Source organism: Vulpes vulpes, chromosome 14 (genome assembly GCF_048418805.1).
Source record: "Vulpes vulpes isolate BD-2025 chromosome 14, VulVul3, whole genome shotgun sequence".
Classification (NCBI taxonomy): Eukaryota; Metazoa; Chordata; class Mammalia; order Carnivora; family Canidae; genus Vulpes; species Vulpes vulpes.
In genome coordinates, this window is record NC_132793.1 from 55,634,033 (window position 1) to 55,655,570 (window position 21,538).

Here is a 21,538-nt window from a genome sequence, read left to right on the forward strand (position 1 = left end):
AAAAGTACTTTTAAATGTAAAATAGCTGACATTAGAAAATTTTCCTTCTTATCTCCTGGATGCCTTCAGAGTCAACCTGGACTCTTAATCTCAACAAATGTAACTAGCGCAAGCACTGGACAATATTGCCAGAGAATATTTAAAAGTTTTACCACTGTAAAAAATCCCAAAGGGCAAAAAAAGGTAATCTTGTTCATAACTATAGCCCCAGTAACAGTGAAAATTAATATATAGAAAGTGAACATGAGACATCTCGGTGGCTCAGTCGATTAAGCATCAGATTCTTGATTTCACCTTGGGTCATGATCTCAGGGTTGTGAGGTCAAGCCCCACATGAAGCTCCGCACTGAGCATGGAGCCTACTTAGGATTCTCTCTATCCCATGGCATGCATATGTGCTCTCTCTCTCTCTCTCTCTCAAAAAAAAAAAAAAAAACAAAAACCTATACATATATAGAGTGAACAGTAAATAAAGAATGAATGTCAAAAAAAGAAAAAAAAAAAGAATGAATGTCATTTTTCTGTCCTGCTCTTACTTCCTCAGGAAGAGGTAGGGGTCAACAGCAGACTCACTGAAAATTAGAGGAATTGGATAATGACTCTTCCCATTTCCTAGGTCTTTGTCCCTGACAAGTGAAATTTAAATTGTTATAGAAATGGATCATTAATAATTGTATATAAAAAGAAGATAATTTTTTTAAAGATTTTATTTCTCTGACAGAGAGCACAGTTGGGGGAGCAGCAGACAGAGGGAGAGGGAGAAGCAGGCTCCCCACTGAACATGGAGCCCAATGTGGGGCTCATTTCAGGGTCCTAGAATCATGAGCTGAGCTGAAGGCAGATGCTAAACCAACTGACCCACCCAGGTGCCCCAAGAAGATAATTTATTCATGGATATATCCCATTTATTATTTAAATAGTTGTAAGAGCAAACTTTGATACTCATAAATTAGATTTTAATTACAAAGACCAAATTTTAAAACTCCTTTGCTCCTTAGAATAGAATAAAAATAAAAGTTAAGATTTGGTCTCACTTTATATTGATGTAGCTTGCCTTTCATACGGTGTCAAAAAGTAAAAGCAAGTAAAATCTTAACCAGTTCCAGCCTATAAAATTACCTAGTAGGTATTATGTACTTTGCTATTTTTTTCTTTTCTTTTACTTTTTATTTTCTTAAAATCTGAAATTACTGCAATTAGTTTATTTGTAATTTTCTTTCTTCTAATTAATACACAGTCTCATGGCTTATGATCACAGAAGGTAGCAGTTTGGAAGCATATCAAATATTTCAAGTTGTTATTTAATCAAATATAAAATTATCAAAGCCTCATTCATTTTGGTTTTTTCCCCTTTTCCTTATTTTGAATCTAAACATTCAGCAAGAAAAGTATCATGATATTAGTATTTTTGTGATTAATGAAAGTTAAACCATAAAGGATTTGAATGGAATAATAAGCTTGTTCTCATAGATTGCAATTTAACTAATTCAGGTAATATCTTGTCTTCTTTTTGAGAATTCAGTGGGCATAATTATCAACTTACGTGCACTTTGCTCTTCTAAAATAACTAATATAATATCAGGCATATTCCGGTATCCAAAAATTATCATTTGTATTGAGCCCAACTGAGGTAGTGCATAGTGATCCCCCAACTTCAGTCTATATGGATTTTTTTCAAGTAATACAAGTTTAAAAAGCGAATCATGAAAGAGTTGGATTATTCTAGTTCTAGTCTACAGTGATACTGTTTCAAAGACTGTATTAGTTGAAACTCTATCTTGAAATGGTGTCTCACTTTCCTACTTTAATGTGGTTTAATCTAGATTGGAATTTGGAAATAAATAACCTCCGCAAGTTATCCCAGGAATTGGCTCCAAGAGGTACAAGGGCCAGTGATGGTTCCCAGGAAGAAGCAATAGACCAGTGGGCCAGAAGGAGGCAGCAGTTCAAAGATGGCAAAAGATGCAGCTCAGCAGGAGGGAGTTCATTTGCCAGCAACATCACTGAAGGATCCAGTGAGTAGACAATCACCTTCTTTTCTAAAACCAGAGCAAAGCAACAGGTAAAGCTACCCAGGCCCCCTCCCTCTTACCTACAGAATATAAACCCTACTGCTTGAACATGGCAATGTGGAGATTATAGGCTTTTATATAAAAGTTATTTTTGGAATAATCAATGCTTCATTATGCACTAAAGAATCCCAACTTGGTAAATTACCTCCTTCAAAACACACAACTGCATATGAAGGCTACTTTTCTCTTTAGAAAATGAAATAAATAACTATAGGATTCTTTACACAATTAAATTTGTCCCTTACTTCAAAGAATTTGAGTTGGCTTACACAAATATGTATAATGTAAAAAGCTAAGATTAGTATGTTTGATGAAAAGAGACAATTTTCTTCTTGTTTTAACATTTCTAAAATGAGGAATTGTCTTTAAGTGGATGTGTATTTTAATGAGATGGTGTTTCTCTTGGTATTGAAAGAGTATTATTAAACAGCATTATACCCGAGTCCCACAAGCAATTGCAACTGAGAATGGAAGGTAGGTCATGAGTGAGGAAATCCAACTGAAGGGAAAATAATGTGCTAAAGAAAATAGAGGGCAACATTAGTACATTTAACACATACCACTGCTAATCTGGCTCCAAAATTCTAGCAGCTAGTTGTTAGAAGATACTTATCCAAGTAGTAGACATTCATCATTTCTGTGTTATTTATAAAACATATCAGTTATTCATGATAAACACTGATATGGAAACCAGAGCAAATGGAAAGAAAGAAAGAAAGAAAGAAAGAAAGAAAGAAAGAAAGAAAGAGAGAGAAACGGAGGAAGGAAGGAAGGAAGGAAGGAAGGAAGGAAGGAAGGAAGGGAAAGAGAAAGAGAGGAAGGAAGGGAAGGAAGGAAGAAAAGATGGAAGAGGAGAGAAGGGAAGGAGGGAAGGGAAGGAAGGAAAAGCAAGAGAGGAAAGGAAGGAAGAAAGAAAAGAAAAGAAAAAAGAAAGAGATGATATAATACTGTGATTTATAAGAAATACAAAATATATATTTGGTCATTCAGATTCATCCTCATACAAAGTTGGCCTTGGTCCACTGGTTCGTGGCTCCTAGCTCCTAAAATCTTTAGAATTCCCCATGAAGACAACAATAAAGGTGTCTTTTGTTATGTTATTGTGGTGTCTTTGGGAAAGCCCTAGATAACCTGGGTGGGGCTGATGACCAGAGGACTCTACCAATGTGCTCAGAGGGTTGGAATTTTTAGCTAGGTGTCCAGAGAATTGCATGTTGGTGTGGGGCGCATGCACATGTGCATGCACACACACATTACAATTGGGTCCAGGAACCCAGGAGTTGTGTTGCAGAGAATGATGTCTTGTTGATATAGTAGTGACTGTTCTAGGCTATTCCTACAGACAAGCTGATAGAATGACACAAGTACAATTCCTGAAGACAGCAGTCAAATTTATCCAGAGTGAGTGACAGATTAGGAATTGAATGTAGCTATAAACCTGTGGGCAAAATCATAACAATATTTAAATAATAAGACACTGCCCTATTTTATCCCACCACAGTGCTCCTACAGTCGTGTGAACAGTGAAGAATACAATTTAAGTGGCCCATTTGGTCCTGGTAAATGTTTCATTCTTGTCCCTTGGTCAACGTCTAATTCTTCCAGTTATATCTTCTTATTTGGCAGCAAGGACTGGATTTCTAATATTAAATTTGTATTTTCACATATACTACTGTATAAGCTTGTTTTATTATCCCTCTTCTGTTCCTAGACTCTTGAGATACCTCCCTGAAGAATACCTTTGTTATCGCAGACTTCCAATAAGTATCCCTACTGCTTCACATCTCTGTTGTAATGCTCCTTTCCTCCCACTTCTATTCCCCTTTTCCCTCATCAGTTTCGTTATTGAAATATTGCAGAATTTGGTTCAAATTTTTAAGAAATATTTAAATAACCAATACCTAATCATATTTCATTAGTTTTCCTTATCCTTGCTTTATGCACCAGAATTACCTTCAAGAGAATCTCTTTTTCATAATACTACAATCTTGTAACAATCCTCTAGTAATTTTTTAAGAGAGATTCTTTGGGAGATAAACTGGTCTAGATACATCTGAAGATGTATTTACTTGCCTCTTAATTCTGGGTGGCAGTTTGTCATAGTTCAGTACAGAATTCTAGGTTCAAACTACTGAGCAGGCTGGTTCATTGTCCTCCTGGAGCCATTGGTGCTGATGAGAAGTCTAAATCCAATCTCATTCTCAAAACTATTGTTATTAATCCAACTTTTGTCTCTATTAGCTTGTAGGGTTTTCTCCTTTACCTTGGTATTCTAAAATGTTTCTAGTATGTATTTCATTGTGTGGATTTTAATATATTTTCATGTTTGGCATCCCATAGGCTATTACATGCTGATGACTCATATCTTTCTTCAATTCTCATGAATTCTCAGATATAATTTCTTCAGATCCTATTTTCCTGTCTCCTCTCATAGTCTCCCACTTCAGGTGGCAATAAATGACTTATTCACGCACAAGATATTCCATATCCCATCTGAGTGTCCTCTATTCTCAGTCCTTAACTTTTTCCCACACTCATTGTTCGTGGCTAAAGACAAGCACAATCACTGCCACTACCTGACCCATGGTGGAGTTCAATGTGAGTGATGTGCGGACCTCAAACTGCCTGCTGTTTCTGACATGGTGGTCCAGTTGAGTGCCCTGTTTTTTTGCACCCTGGGGCATCTCTGGCTCTATCATTCTTGGTGGTGTTCCCACTGTTCTGCATCAAAACTTTCTCAAAGATAAGTCGGAGAAAGACAAATACTGTATATAAATTATATGTGGAATGAAAAAAGCCAAACTCATAAAAACAAAGAGCAAAATGGTAATTACCAAGGGCTAAGAAAGAAATCAGGGGATAAGACAGATGTTGTTTAAAGGTACCAGCTTGCAATGAGTAGTAAATATGTCTTAGAGATAAAATGTACAGTACAGTGAACATAGACAACACTGTATCATCATCAAACGTGCTAAAAGAGAATTTCGTTATTCAAAACCATTGAAAAGAACAATTATGTAATGTGACAGAGGTGCTAATTATTGCTACAATGACAATCACATTACATTATACAAACGTTCATATTACAATGTACAAAAGTTAACATGTGGTACACCTTAAATTTTTTTTCTTTTTTTTTTGGTACACCTTAAATTTGCATGATATTCTATGTCAAATATATTTCAATAGGAAACAATTTTTCTTACATATATTCTCTGCTATGATTTCACCTTTATGGCTTATAGGTTGATCCTGGATTTCAGATATTTCCCCATTACTGCTGTACTATTTCCCTTCTCGCTTTCAAACACATCCATACACCTTAAAACACATACTGTGCAACACACACACACCCTTCCCCTCTATCTCCTTCCTGATTTCCTCTGACCTTTAAAATACTTTTTCATTATACAAAAAAATTCAGCTGTAACCCTTGCTTCTACACATGTGTAATTGAATTTATCACACTTTTAATCACTTTTAACTTTTTAATTTATCACATTTTAGCTTATCACACTTTTTCACCCTGCAAGAATGAGGATCTGTCCACATATATGTTTTCTAGCATTCTTATCAAACTGGGAGACTGGGTTTATGTTTACCCCTCTTTCTTGAACCCACATCTGCAAATAGTATCCATTTGCCTGTCTAGCTTCCTTTTCCACTCTTCTGCATCTTACATTAGGGCCTAGGTGGCTCACCTCTATGGACTATATCAAGGGGCTAGTTCTCCCCCTGGCTTATTGTGGGGTTTGACCAACAGGAAAGATCAGCAGGAGCCTGAAAGGAATGAGGACACTGAGGTCCTGTGGTTGTTGCTCCAGTCTTTCCCTGTGGTGTGCCAAAGACTGGTTCTGTCCCTAAAACCATTGGTTGTATCCCTATAAAGTAACGCCATCTACACTGCCTTCTACAGCTCTGGATTTTAGTAACTGGTACCTGCTTCCTCCCCCTATCATCTTTTTTTTTTTTTTAATAAAGATTTTGCTTATTTATTCATAAGACACACAGAGAGAGAAGCAGAGACACAGGCAGAGGGAGAAGCAGGCTCCCCACAGGGAGCCCGATGCGGGACTCGATCTCAGATCCCTGGATCATGACCTGCGTCAAAGGCAGACGCTCAACCGCTGAGCCACCCAGGTGTCCCCCTATCATCTTAGTCTTAGATGGACTGGTCTTAATCCCACTCTACCACATCTAATTTCCTTAAGTCTTGCCAACACTTTATAAATAGTGTTTTTTATTAAACTCTCAAGTCACTCATTTGCATGTACTGTCTCCTTCATCCCATAACCTTATGATGATACACCAGTGCTCTATCCTCATAACAATAATCAAATATCACCCGCACTATATATTGATAAGACAACTATTCCTTGCTTATAGAAAGAATGGAAGACACCCCCTGGAGAGAGCTTTGGTGGTAATTTGGAGGGGGAAAGGCAACACTTGATTTTATTGAGAATTAGAAATTTGGTTTAATGTAGATCTTTCATTATGAGAGCTTAGTTAGGATAGGGTAAGGATCATGGTTTAACAGGTCAAGACTTACAGAAAAAGCAAAATGAGGATGTTGAGGGTTTCAAAGAGACTAAGGAAATAAACTTTCTGTTGGTGCTTTCTACTGAAGAGGTGGTGGTTTGGAGAGAAGTTCCTTATAATGAACAGTGAAGGTATCCACCTGGCCAAGTGTCCAAGGGAAAATAAAACTGTGTTAATAAAGTCTATGGAATAAGGTCATGTTAATTTAGACAGTAAGGTGTATGGGATTAGGTGGCTTTGATCCTCAGTATTCAAGCTGTAAAAGAGCAAAGAGATTTTGTTCACAGTGTACTAGAATCATTCCTAGTCTTGAGATGAATAATTTTGTTTCTTTTCACCTATGAATACAAATCTTGTGTTATGCATATAAATCAGATACAACTACCCCTGGCCCCATTGATTCGGGTCCCCCAAAGAATATACTCACGTTAAGCGAGAGTGAGAAGGAGAACCTCCTGAAGACATTCAAGGGCACACAGAGGACTTACATCACATACTCCCTGGAAAATAACCTGAAATCTCCTCTAGATACTACTCTACTTTGCAGACTCCTATGCTGCCCTATAGTCACCCGAGGAGCCCCTTTCCTAGCACTGCTTCCTTTATAGAATACACCCATATTGATTGAGTTCTGTTTTCTTCCTTCTGGACCTTTGGAATTCCTCACTTTTATGCCACAGAAAATTCAATTGCAGCTCCTACCTCTAAACCCCATGCAACTGAAATTATCAAGATATTCAACAATCCATTAGCATTAATCAGGATCCACCCATCGTAAAAGCTAAGAAGGAAGAGCGCGAAGGAAGAACAATTTGGTTATAAGTAAGAATACCAGAAACACATAGTCCACTTCCACTGAAGGTCCTTATATAAAGTCCCCGGGAAGAATGGTTCCTGTCCTCTCATTGATCTTCTCTGAAGAATCCTTCTGAATGATTCTTGTCCTTGGCCCTACATTTTCACATCTGCTCTCTTAGTACCAAAGAGGGCAAATGTTCATTATGGTCCTGACACACAGACAAATGCAACAATAGGTTTTGAGCTCACACATTTAAGTTGTGTAGAAACATCCACGACTGGTACACTGACAGCATGCAGCAGTGTCATCTCTTGCAGACAGTTAAGAACAAACCTCAGTATTTCTATAAACAATTTATTATTGAAGTATAATTGACTACACTGCTATGTTAGTCGAACCCCTATATCTTCAATGCTTGTCCTTATAGTTTTTATTTTGTACAGCAAGTGAGATTTCATGAAACATTTGACATGAATCTGCAGTTTAAATGGTTTCAGGTGCATTCATTCATGTTTTACTCATTTATTGAGTTGAATTAACTTAAAAGAATTGCTCTATGGTGCAGGGTAGGCTCCATGGGGATAGATAAGATGTGGAACTCATGATGAGGTTAGAGAGTTCAGAGGAAGGAGAGAGCAATTCTGGATGTAGGGAAGGGGAGGACTCAAGGAAGAAGGATTTGAGGAGTGGGCAAAATTTCTACAGAAGGATGGGGTTGTGGATTGGTAAGTAGGCATGAGATGGACAAGTGGACTGAAGTGAGGATTGAGTTTTTTAAAAGATTGACCATGTTAATTGGATAAATATGATGTTAGTGGGAAAATAAAGAGGAAGATATATTGGAATACTATGTAATGATAAAGTAGGAATGTAAATTATATAAGAATGTTACCGGCCATCTTGATTGACATAAAAATGATGAAAACTTTAAAAAAACTTTGACTCTGCATGTAGGATGCCTTCTTTCACACATCATATTTCAAAAATCACTTTTTTTTGCATTTTTTTTTTTAGCTCTGTGACATTTGACTTTAAATGGTAGGAAAATTAGCCAAAGGAATTATAACAATTTATTGACCTGTCTTTCTGGCTTTAAGCCTAATGCAAAGTTACTTTCTACATAGTACTTGCTAAAGTTAGAGAAGCCCTGCAGGATTTTAAAGTATTAAAGCATCTTTTCCTATCCTTGGCCTTAAATATTCAGCTACATTTTTAATATTTATGAATATAAAGTACATAGATTCCTGGGCCCATGGATTTATCTTTATTATTATTTTTTCCCCAAACATAGGTCGGTTATTATAGTGATCTTTGTTTTTATCAGCATGCAAGATACTGTTAAAACAGCTCACTTATTTACAAACAGATTTGATTATGTGGATGAACAGTTTTCTGTTCATTCAGTTACCAAGACAGAGCTAATCAACATACCCTTACATAAACTGAGACATAAAATTTGTGATAAAATCCAATGAAGCAGCAAGCCACACACCTGCTGCAGCTTTGAGCTTCTAGATTTCTCAACAACTGCCCCTGTGGAACTTTGAGCCAAGTAAAAAAAACAAATCCAAATGTACTTCTGTCACTAAAACTTTGTCTCCAAAATTTGGAGATGAGCCTTTTAATAAATGAAACCTTAAAACAGAATGAGCTCTTGTATATGCTTGGTATTACTGAAATTGGATTTGGACTTCTTTGCTCTTGAAAAACTAAAACGCTTCTTTTTGCTCTTTAGAATAAAAAAGGATAAAATGCTCAATGCAGTTCCAGATGTCTTGAGACATTCTCATATGTCTTTCATTCCACTGTATTATTTGCGGATCATAAAGTGATATCACAAGAAGTGAGACCCTGTTTGGACTTTCCCAGAGATGAACCAGGTTCAGATCTGAGTGGTCCAACCAGAGGTAGTGGGCTGTGTTCAAGAGCATAGACTCCTGGTTAAGCTATCTGGGTTTGAAACCCAGCTCTACAGCTAATTTATAGCTGAGCGACTGGATGAATCATGACTATCCATGACTCAGAATGCTCATTTGGGAAAGTGAAGATGAAAACATAGTTCTTTGCTTATAGTGTTGTTGGGATCATTCATAAACGAATATTTTGTAAAGGCTGATGTAATAAGCACAATGTAATTGTTAGCTCATATTTTTAGAAACAGAGTTCTTGTGCCTGCTTGCCTTTCTCTTTCTCTCTCTCTCTGTCCATCCCCTCCTTTCTTATTTCCATGGCAACTAATGTTTGGAAAAGCCATTTCCAGACTAATTTTTGTAGCTGAATGAAATCAGGGAAATGCTATCAAGTGTCCTCACACAATTAGACCCAAATTCTTGCCACATCTGTTTGTGATACGGGAGCCATTTGAGAGTATAAAAATCAGAGCTCCATTTTGCAGGCCCTTTCTGACTTTCGTTTACAGCCTTCAAGTTATTTACCTGGTGTGCCTTAGTCAGCATTCCCCACAGCCTAGATGCATTGATCAACTGTGTCCACATACATAAATATGTCATTCCTAATGTCTTTTCCAGTTATTATGTAGGAAGTCAGAGATGAGTGAGATTAACAGACTGAGAAACACCAGCTGTAATGATGCTCGATAAAGCTGTCAGGTTTTAAGTCATGGATTAGTAGCATATCCTGACTCTATAAATGAGATAGAATTTAAACCACACGTTAAACAATGTTAGCTCCAGAAGCTCCAAATGAATTGCAGTTTCTATTGCGAAGTTTCTGAAGAAACACCACATGAGTGTCTGTGGCTTGGATAAACTGAGAAATAAAATGGCAGACAATTCAATTCCCTCATGTCTAATGTGAAACAAATTGTTCACATTTTCATTCAAAACAGAATTCACCTCAAAGAAAACATGGTCATTGTTTTAATTTAGACGATTGTGCTATGTTGGCCTGAATTTGAATGTGGGAAAGTTACACAGCTGATTTCTGTGTTGCTTCATGTGGGTACTGGTAAATGTTTAACAAGTAGCTCTCCAAAGGGAGGGAAAATAACAACAAAAACAAAACAGCCCTGACTTGTAATGTTTGCCAGTCTCTGTTGCATAAACACTCCTACCCTGACCAGTGTCACGCTACCAGCCTGACCTCACTGAATTGCAACGTTAGGGGAAAATGTGCACAGTGAGTTATTGTGAACCACTGTGAGCCAGTTCCAGCTGACTTACGGTAGTTTCTTTTTCTCAAGAAATGCATAGCAGATATGAATGTCTAAGAGCACCAATAATGGAGGATTTGTCCATCAAACAAAACAGACTTGGATGGAAAGAATCCAGGGAGCTCAAAGACACAGTGAACTAGAAGGAACTGGTGCTTCTAAATTAGAAGAAACTGAAAACTAGAGAAATGGTCCCTTTCACCATGGCATGTAAAGATCATCTGTGGTCAATCAAGCAAAGCTTCTGTTCAATCATATTTTTTATTTAGATCAATCATAAATTGTTCCCCTCCCCCAAAATCAAATTATTCCAGGTAATAGAGGAAGCTACTTATTAGAAGTAATAGATTTTTATTACTACATGCAATATTTTGTTTCTGGTTTTCTTATTTATAACCAAATCAATATGGGTGTATTCTATAAGGGAAGCAGTGCTATGGCCTTGCTAGACAGGGTGAGGAGAAGGAAGAAGAGATTTTACCTCTTTTTTGAGAAAAAGGAATTGGAACAACTGTATGTAGGCTATGAGAAGAGACTGAAAGAGAAGTGATGTGTCATTGAAGAAGCATTCTGTGATCTCTCAACCACACCCTGTCCCTGCTTCATGATACCTGAGAAATGCAGGTCACGGATTTAGGCTTTTCTTTAAATTATATTTTGGTTCTGAAACACTGCTTCTTAATTTTGCATGCTTTAAAGACTGAAAGGCCTGGGGGCATGACTTTGTTCAGGTTTGAATGACCTAAACAGGGCCTCGAAGGAACACTTAGGAGCAAATACAGGAAAGCGATGTTAGTGTCTTAACTAGCTCAGCCTTCCACACTAGCCAAGAGACTCACAAATACACAGAAATTCAAAAGTGCTACGAATGAAACTGTCAAATGAAACTTTACCTGCCTCCCTCTGTGCTTTATTCTACAGGTAAGACCACAGAGAGTTTTTCAGGAATGCATGTTTCTGCAGTGCCTTCTTCAAAGCACAGAAAGACAAGAGCAATTTTCTTTTTCCCTTATGCTTAGAATTGTTAACAGATTCTCATTCTGTCTTACATGTCTTCCTCTTGACCCCTAAGTATTAATATGTAAATCTCAAAATAATTATTTTCTCTAGATTTTCCTCAACAAAAAAATTCAGAGTACTCTCTCTAGGGTACTGACTTCTAGCATCTAGGCCCCTCAGCAATGCCTGTTTTATTTATGATATTTTAAGGTTATCCAAGTTCTTCCCGAAAGAACTGCCTAATAAACTTAGCCCCTTGTTTTGGAGGAAGACTCTCTGCCTTCAGTCAAGAGTCTCCCCAGCACAGGTTCGGCTGCTTTCCCACCTTGGCCATCAGCGTGGGTGCATCTCCTTCCTTGCCAGGGCATGATTCACGTTATCCCCTTTCTGCTCCTCAGTCACCTCAGAAGATGGCTGTTCTTTGGATCTTGGCTTTCGAGTTGATCTTGAAGAAAAAGGATTCTACACGGAGAATTTCCACTCAGCAGCGTGGGTTTTCCGAGGAGATGATGGGGATCCTGAGGACAGTCCCAGATGTCTTAGTAAAAAACCCCGACCGGTAGCTGGTAAGGACTCTACAGTTAATGGTATAAAATAAACGCCTTCGAGAACTTGTAACCAAGCTCCAGGCAAGTCTCTGAAGTGGGCAAAATGCACACAGGGTGGAGTGTGAGGGACGTATATATACATATACGATGTATTTCCTAATATTGTGAAAGAATCTGAAGCTATTAAAAGTAAAACTGTGTTAAGAGCTCATTCAAACATTGAATTGTAATTCCAAAGTTGGTGTAAAGATTAATGCAGGAGGAGTTGAGTATTTTCCATTCTAGGGGTAAAAACACTATTTTATTTTATTTTATTTTATTTTATTTTATTTTATTTTATTTTATTTTATTTTATTATTTTATTAAAGATTTTTTATTTATTTATTCATGAGAGACACAGAGAGAGGGAGAGAAAGGCAGAAATACAGGCAGAGGGAGAAGCAGGCTCCCCATGGGGAGCCCGATCTGGGACTCAATCCCAGGACCCCAGGATCATGCCCTGACCCCAAGGCAGACACTCAACCACTGAGCCACCCAGAAGTCCCTAAAAATACTATTAAAAAAATAGACTATTTAAAAAAATATATATGAACAAGTAACATCTATTGTTCCAACAACAAAATATAACCATTTCATTGTTTTTGCATTTTTAAATTATTATTTAGATATTACACATAGGTCTAGTTTTGTTTTTAAATATACATGAAATATGTATTTGATATTATCATGTATATAGTTTGAGACATAAGATTTTATAGCCTGTTTTTTACTTTTAATATTTATTCATTATATCTTCACTTAAAACACTTAAGTGTTTTAATGTGTTTTTGCAGATTTTATTAGCATTCTAATAATTTCATAATTTTTATGAAATTTTTAGTTTACTGAAACGATGTATATTTCTCCAATGCAATAACAGCCTAATGATTAAAAAACACTTATACCTGAATTACAAGTTTTAGCATGTGAAATTATTTCATGCAATCTTTGCTGTAAAATTTAAGGTATAGAGTTTTTTTAAACTTATGTTTTATTGATATAAATGACCTTGATGAATACTTAACAATTTAACTTGAGCAAGCAAAGATTTGGGGTGCAAATAAGGTTTTAAATTAACTATGCAATCATACATTTAACAAATATCATGTCTACGATGGTTCAGGCACTAGTAGAAGTTGTTAAAGATACACAGTGAGAAGTAACAGATTTTACAAAGATGTACTTATTATTTTCAGTACAGGCAAAGTGGTAAATCGAAATGAGTTCCTATGTACATGCATAAAATAATACAATATTTTGTGAATTTAGAATATTTATTTATATTCATATCATAATTAGCTTAACCATTCATTGCAAAGTAAGTATAAGACTCTAAATCTAAAAATTCATTGGAAAGTAAGTATAAGACTCTAAATCTAAAAATTCAAAGAATTCAAGTTGGAGTTTTTGAAAATTTAAAGAAATGATGAGGATTTAGGAATAAATGTTTAAATTATTTGTATATTTAACTTTTATTTGAGTAATAGAATAGTATAGAGAAAGACTACCTGACTGAAAGTACAATTTGGGATGTTCAGATTTCTATTTGTTCTCTGGTGTATTTCAAGCCCCTGGACACTGCGTGCCTCATCATAGGAAGCAAATATGTATTTGTTGAATGAATGAATGAATGAATGAATGAACAAAAAGTCCCGGATTTCAGTACTACTCAGAAATTTGGCAACTACATGACCTTAGAAAAATCATTTATTGTTATTATCTCTCTGTCTTATGGTGCTTACAAAAAATGAAATGAAATTATATATGTGATCAGTATAATTAGCAATTTCTATCTATCTTGACTATTTCTCTCACTCCTGTTTTTCTTAATTATCATGAGAACTTTGGATGAATGTTAAATATCTATTCACATGTTTGTATGTACTCATATATATTCTCTATGAATTCTAAACAATTGCTATTACTTGATACTTAGTAAATTTATGAGTATTTATTGCCAATTTGTTTATGGCAGGCAGGTATGAAAACATAAGATGAATAAAATACAATTACTCCCTCACAATATCTTGGCTAACATATGATATATGATACCTGTAAAAAAGCACATTCTTGCCATTTCTGCAACTGCTTATGGTCATCAAAAAACAAAGCATTTGACTGATTCACTATTATTCACTTTGGTTAAAAGAATGTGTTCAAGTTTGCCAAAAATTTCCCTTATCTGTGGATATATACATATGATGTGCATTCCCATGTAATATATATATATATATATATATATATATATATATATATATATATATCACACATAAGAAAAACAAAATTTTTAAATGCTGCAAGTGAGTTTCATAATACCATTTATTAAAATGAAACTTAGTTCAAGAATGTAGCAGTTCTTTCTTACTGTTACTAAGACTTGAAAGCGTTAGCAGATGCTGATGTTCTTAACTACATGATATTGAGAGATCAATGGAAGAAAACGGAGATTGAGAGGAAAGGTGAGCTGGAGACAAATGAATAATTTTTTAACTGAAAAATATCTTTATCAACCTAATGGCATTTTAAGATACTGACATACTAATTTATATCTACCAGCATGTATTTCATGAGAACAAATTTTACACTTAAAAAAAAAATCAATCTTAATCTCCTAAAAGAGCCCTTCTATAAATGGAAGAAATAGATAAAGGTTTGCATCACTCTAGAAGTATATTGAGGGGCTCCTGGGTGTCTCAGTCAGTTAAGCATCCAACTCTTAGTCTGGGCTCAGGTCATGATCTCAGGGTCCTGGGATCAAGCTCCATGTCAGGCTCTGCACTGAATGTCGAACCTACTTAGGATTCTCTCTTTCTCTCCCTCTGCCCCTTGTGCTTGTGTTCTCTCTCTCTCTCTCTCTCTCTCTCTCTCTAAATTAAAAAAAAAAAAGCATATTGAAGGAGCAACAAAAAAGTTTTAGGGTATTTTTAATATATGAATGGTCTTATTTTTATGGAAATATTTACCCTTCCTTTGAACTTTTACATCTAACAAGATGATTCCAAAGAAGTGTGTTATTTGAGGGGAAAAATTACTTGAAGATGTGCCCACAAAGTCTCTGAAAAGACAATGACATTCATTTGTGGCTTTTCAGCAGCTGTGTGGCACTCAGAGATTATCTACCAGACAGTGGCAGAGGAAACCAGGCCTGTAAATCTTAAAATATGAGAAAACTGTCTTGAGGATGGGAGAGGAACATATTGCAACATATTTTGATTGTCTCCTTTCCCACAGGAGAGTGCTACAGTTGAGTTCACCATTTAAAGACTTCATGGAATTGTTTATACTTTCACATACATTGTTGACATTCAATTTGCCTGAACAAAGAAGAAAGAAAAAAAAAAGCACTATCACTGCAGCCTTGAAAGCATTAGCTATCTTAACAGTCTCATGGAATATGAAAACAAAACAACGAACATGATTTGATTTGAATCAACACAATAAATATATTCCATTAAACAAATATCTGTTGGGTAATCAATCTGTCAAAAGCAGAAGACAGTATCAAGAGAGTAACCTAGAGGGAGCAAAACATTTTGACATGTGGAGATGTTAGAAATGATTTCTACCGAGGTCAGAAATAGGATTTCTGATCTTCTTTCTGCCCTGATTGGCTACCAGCCTGTTGCAGATTGTGAAATTATCCATTTCCGTGTCCTTGAATTTCTTATTTCTGTCCCTTAAATTATACTGAGATCCAGTCAATGACAATCAAAACAGTGATATAAAATGACGGCCAAAAGGAGATTAACAAAAGGATGGAAATCTTCCCAGGAGCATAGAGCAGAGCAGAGGACAGAGTTTTAGGACTGGGTTACACTAGTACCTTCCTGGCAACTTTGCCATGTTTTCCCCATACTGTTCTCAACAGCAGTAAAACAGTGTATTTTCTTCAGACAAATTGGAAAGATAAACATTCCTTCAGGAATGTACATGAAGAGCCTATCCTTCTCTTTAAATGGTTGCCAACTTTGGCAGCCAGGGTCTGGCATGAAAAGTTCATGAGAAAAAGTCTCTTTCCCATCTTTACCATTACAATCGTAACACAAAGGAAAACACCTGGACAAACAGTGGATATCTAGTAAATGTTTGTGAATGAATAACTTCTACTATTACATTATAATGGATCACTAAAGACAGAGACGCTTATTTCCTTGTTTTTAGCAATATTTTTGCTCCCTAGCTGACTGACCAAGCAAGAGGTCACATCCAAGAACATGTGGATATATTGCCTAACTAATTACTGTATTTGTCACTTCTTATAGGAAATTTAATTTTAGAAAACCCCACTAATTTACCTCAGAATAGCTGAGAGAAAATTTAATAAAGTAATGGCAAATCTTCTTACAAACTCTGTAATTAGAAATCTTTAAACTGTAATGTAAATTAATAATAATAGTATCTTCAAAGGTCAGGGACAGCCAGGAAGAGATTCCTCATCAAATGGAAATTTGGAGTGGGGTTTTTTTTCCTACTCAAAATATAATTGTGAAGTCAATCATTTTAAATTCTTAAGAGTTCCTTTGACCTCTCAATTGCTTCTAATTCTATCCATAATTTGCCTACATTAGGCATTCCATAACAGCCTTTGAATATGGATCTAAAGAGGATGCAACCTTCAATGAAGAAATGTCCTTGATCTCCAGTCCAGAGGAAGATCTAAAACTCTCTGAGACATGAGAATTGAAATACAGAAATATCAAAGAAGGGTTGGAAAGAAGCAGAAAAATAAATTACCCGTAAATTCTCCTATTTTTTTTAATATAAAGGGATTCTATTAAATTATGTTTTACGGTGTGAATTTGCCCTGTCCTTATTAATAGACAAGCATTCTTGTTTTATAATTAATTACCTGACTTTTCCCCCCAGAGACTTAACAATAGGCCTCTTGCTAATAATTCACTTATGGAGCTCAGGGAGTTTAACATTAATTATTCTTTATTATGATTTATTCTTTATCATTTTAAAGATATTAACATATAGAAAAGAAAACTCACCCAATTAAGTATACCATCATAAAGTATAATTGTTGGGGGCAGATTAATTTTCCCAGTATTAAGGTAATGATTATCTCTGGTGAACCTGACCATAAATACAACCCGACACTCAGTATTTTGAAGCTTTTTGTTTATCATTCTTCATTGGATAACTTTGTCAACACTTATTAAAAAAAAAAAATGGATCCATCTGAGATCACATAATCCCTTCAGATGTTTTATTTCAGTTTTATATTCTAACATGATTTAGGCATAACTTTTCTTCTAAATAAAAAACAAAATGTCCATATACAGTAAAAGACAAAATGCTTACAATGTCCACATCTCCCGTTATGTAAACTGACCTGCTATAAAAGGAACAGACCTGCAGAGACATATTTGCAGCCTTACAATCCTGCCCTTTTGTCACCACTGAAGAGTAACAGCCCATAGAGTTATGAGCAGAGATGTTTTCAACCTGTGAGATTCTCACTTTCACAAATTTGATGTGGGAAGATGCCCTTATGGTACTGAGCACAGAAGTTAAAATGTCTTCAGGTAGAGAAAAGTCAAGAGGGTCCATGAGTGAGCAGAAGTTATAAATAAACCAAACTCATTAGTGAGCAGAAGCTATGAACACACACACACACACACACACACACACACACATAGATCTACACACATTTATATAGAAAAGAGGCTGTGAAGGTAGCAGGAGGAGAAATGGAGCAGATATATGGAAAATAAGACTGTGAAATAGCAAGGCCACATCAATTAAAGATCATTAGACTAATGTAAAAATCCATAAATTCTTACTGTGAACTCTCCACCTTCAGTACGACGCAATCTTACACTTACAACACCTGCAAGGTCCTCCCAGCAGTTCCTGCTTTTTCTGAGAAACTCAGTTATTCAGGCTTTTTTGGGTTCCTGTAAGACTTAAATGTACAGCTGAGGATTCTGTTTTCTTATGTCCATGTATAACTTTGCAACACCAGTCCTATTGTTAGGACATTGGATCTGAGTGACTCAGACCTGTAAGGCTGAGCTGCCTTTCGGGAGTCATGCGGCCGTGGGGTGGTGAGCACTGCCCCCTTACTCACCATATGACCCAGGCGAGTTGTTGAACCTCTCGTTGTCTGGGGGCACCTGGGTGGCTCAGTCAGTTAAGCATCCAACCCTTGATTTCAGCTCAGGTCATGATCTCAGGGTCGTGAGATAAAGCCCTGAGTGTGGAACCTGCTTAAGATTCTCTCTCTACCTCTCCTTTTGCTCCTTCCCCCACTCTCTCTCTAAAACAAAAACAAAAACAAGACAAAATAAACTGAAAAACAGCTCACTGTGCCTCAGTTTCCTCCTCTCCAAAAAAAGAATAACAGGCTGATATAAAGATTAAATTGGATAATACTAATAAGTGGTTAGAACATTTTTATTAGGTCTGGCATGTCATAAACCAGCAATAAATGCTATCTACTGTCATAATCATATTTGTAGTATCTAAAGAGTAACTCAAAAGAATGCCCTCTTTGCTTCTCCTTCAGTTCGAGAGCGAACCGTGAGGCTATTCAAAGGAACCGGTGATTATCCCTGGGGATTCCGAATTGAATTCTCCAAGCCAATCGTGGTCACCGAAGTGGATGCTAGTAAGTTGCCTCGCTATAGCAGCTTGCATTCAGAGCAGAACGAATGTCTCAAACCTCACACAACATGATAAATAGCCTTTGATATATCCCATAAAGCACACACATGCAATAGAAGCTATTTCTAAATCTCAGTTTATCAAAACTCGTGGTGATTCAAAGAGCCCACATCACAAACAAATACTTTTTAAAAGACCATGCTTTCCTGATGGACCATGCTCCCCTGGTAGCCATCGGGCCTCGGTCTCCCTACAAAGAGCCCTACCTGTACCTGTGGAAACAGGGCTACAGGGCTCTGCAGGTAGGAAGGGTCTTAGGAATTGGCAATCGCCAATCTATTTGTATCTAATAGTTCCTGGGAGGAGTTCCATTGCCCCCAAATTATTTTCCTTACAGCTTCTCAGATTTCTTTATTTCCTAATAAGCCAATTAGAAATTCATAAATACCTCATCAACATTAGATCCTTTACTCCCTGACCTATATAACAGAAGAATCATCTGAGGTCAAGCCTATGAAAAAAATGGAGCCAGAAGACTAAGATTGGCAGGACTATAAGATAAAGATTATCTACACCCAGCATGCTGCATTAGAAGAGGCCCAGGGCCAAGAAGGGGGGGGGGGGGGGGTCTCTGAATTACATTATCGTCCCCATCTGGACTGTGAATTCACCAAGGTCAGAAACTTTATTTCATCCACCATTTTATCCTCACTACTTTGTGCAGTGTCTTAAAGGCAATAGAGGAGATGCCCCAAAATGCTTGTTGAATGACTATGAGAACCTTAGGGATAAAAGCTGGGGAGCATAGGGCAGAGAGGAAGGGAGGAGTACCACCCAGCAGTATTACAACCCTTCCTGCTTTGCCCTTGTGCCATAATTCCTTCCCTGGCCATTATCACCCGAGGTCACATTTCATTTTCCTTTGCTTGTCAGCATTCAGGTGTTCCTTCCACTGTATGCTCTGTGATTCCGCTGGGAATGTGTTCTCAGATCTGTTAAAAAGTGGATGATCACTCAGCTCTGGGAAAGGCCAGAGGAGTGACAGCTGAGCTCATGAAATTGTTGCCTCCTAGTCCAGCATTCCACAGTCCTGGGTGATACCGGTGGGAAACAGTGGGTCAGACCATCACATATTCTTTGTATGAACAGAATTTTCCAATGAATTCTCAGTGCATGGGATAAAAGGAAAGAAATATTGAGTATCTAAGTAGTAAGTGAGATATTCCTCATGCAACAAGGAAGTTTTATAGTTTTAGAACCCTTCCTGTGGAAAATTCTTTGTACAAGTTACCAGGTGATCCATGGCATAGATTCTGTGTAACACAGAGGATTTGTCTTCTTTAAGAAAGAGGGAACTAACAGTTCTAAGTAGTTTGGATGTCTATTACACATTAATTGATGTTTTCAAAAAAAGGAAATTTACTTATTTATAATATCACAATGGAAATTAAATTTACTTTATATATAAAAGCTATCATATTCATTGGGTACCTATTATGAGCAGGGCACTTGATATATGTCCTCCCATGTAATCAATGCAACAGAACTTGAAACGTGACATGATCACTTCCATTTAGCAGATGAATTATATATTAAGGCTTAAACTAGTTGAGCAACTGGCCTAAAGTTAATCAATTACATCATGACAACTCCAGGATTCAGATCTAAGAATTTCTAACCCCGGAAACAGAGTTCTTTCCCTGTGACTTCTATCAGTTAGGACCCTCTGTTGCAACTAGTAAGAAATCTGACTGATAATGGTTTAAGTCACGAAGGGAGTTTATGGACTCACAAAAGTTGAAGGTTCTGAGACAGCGCAGGTGTTTGATTTGTTTCCGTAGCTCAATTTCATCAAAGGTATGAATTCTTTGACCCCAATTTCCTTGGTGTTACAAGCTTCCCATTTGGATTCAAAATGATTTCAGCAGTTCCAGCCTTCTCGTGGCACATCAGAGTCATAAAGACAGAAGGGATGGGCTTCAACCCTCAAATGTCTTCAGGTTTCTGGGTCCCCTAGGGAACACTGTGAACTGTTTCACTTAAGCCAAATGCAAGAGGATACCATTGCCTGCCTGAGTTGCTAGGAAACCAGGGTGAGCCCTAGACTTAAGAGTGGAACAATGCTGCTTTGCCTAACCCAGCCCATCACATACTGGAGAAGAGATGGAAAAGATGTGAGAGGAACCTCAAGGAACTCTACAACCACTCAGCCTCAAGCCATACTGACACCATGACACTCTGCACCCGCCAAGTAATAAACAAGTCACACAAACCAACAAAACGTTGCATAGTGCACACGAAGGTGGTATTCTTTCTTTTCTTGATTTATTATTTCCATCTAGTCACATTCTTTAAAAATCCTATTATTCTCATCAATGAATTGCCTTTGAATGCTTCATTACTTGAGTTGACCTAATTCATTCTCAACTGTTAATAAAAAACATTCGATACCTTAAAAATCACATCAACTCCTCTTAGTTACACAGTTGAATTGACATTATCTCAAATGCCTGTTTACAGTTGAGCAGGATTCAATGTCTGACATAAAATAGCTTTTTCTCCATTAAGCTTCATTATAGACCCATTCTTCGCCGCTCTGGGGGAGTTCTGGGATGGATCTCAATTTTTGTAGTCTCTCTTAGACTACAAACAGTACTGTTGTTTTGTCATTAAAAGTCCATACAAAAATCACAGAACAACAGGTTGGTCTAGTGTATTGATAATCAAAGTTTGAGCATTTTTATCCAATTTAAAA

General features: G+C 36.8%; 1 protein-coding gene across 3 annotated transcripts in view; it reads left to right on the plus strand.

Moving 5' to 3' along the window:
- The window catches only part of LOC112915455 (uncharacterized), a 112,203-nt gene that overhangs the window by 20,492 nt on the left and 70,173 nt on the right, over window positions 1-21,538 (plus strand). For all 3 annotated transcript variants that reach the window (XM_072736646.1, XM_025992818.2, XM_072736647.1), the window contains exons 4-6: window positions 1,824-2,015; window positions 11,983-12,150; window positions 18,686-18,787. In XM_072736646.1, the coding sequence (XP_072592747.1) occupies window positions 1,824-2,015; window positions 11,983-12,150; window positions 18,686-18,787 (462 nt within the window). The remainder of the gene's footprint in view (window positions 1-1,823; window positions 2,016-11,982; window positions 12,151-18,685; window positions 18,788-21,538) is intronic.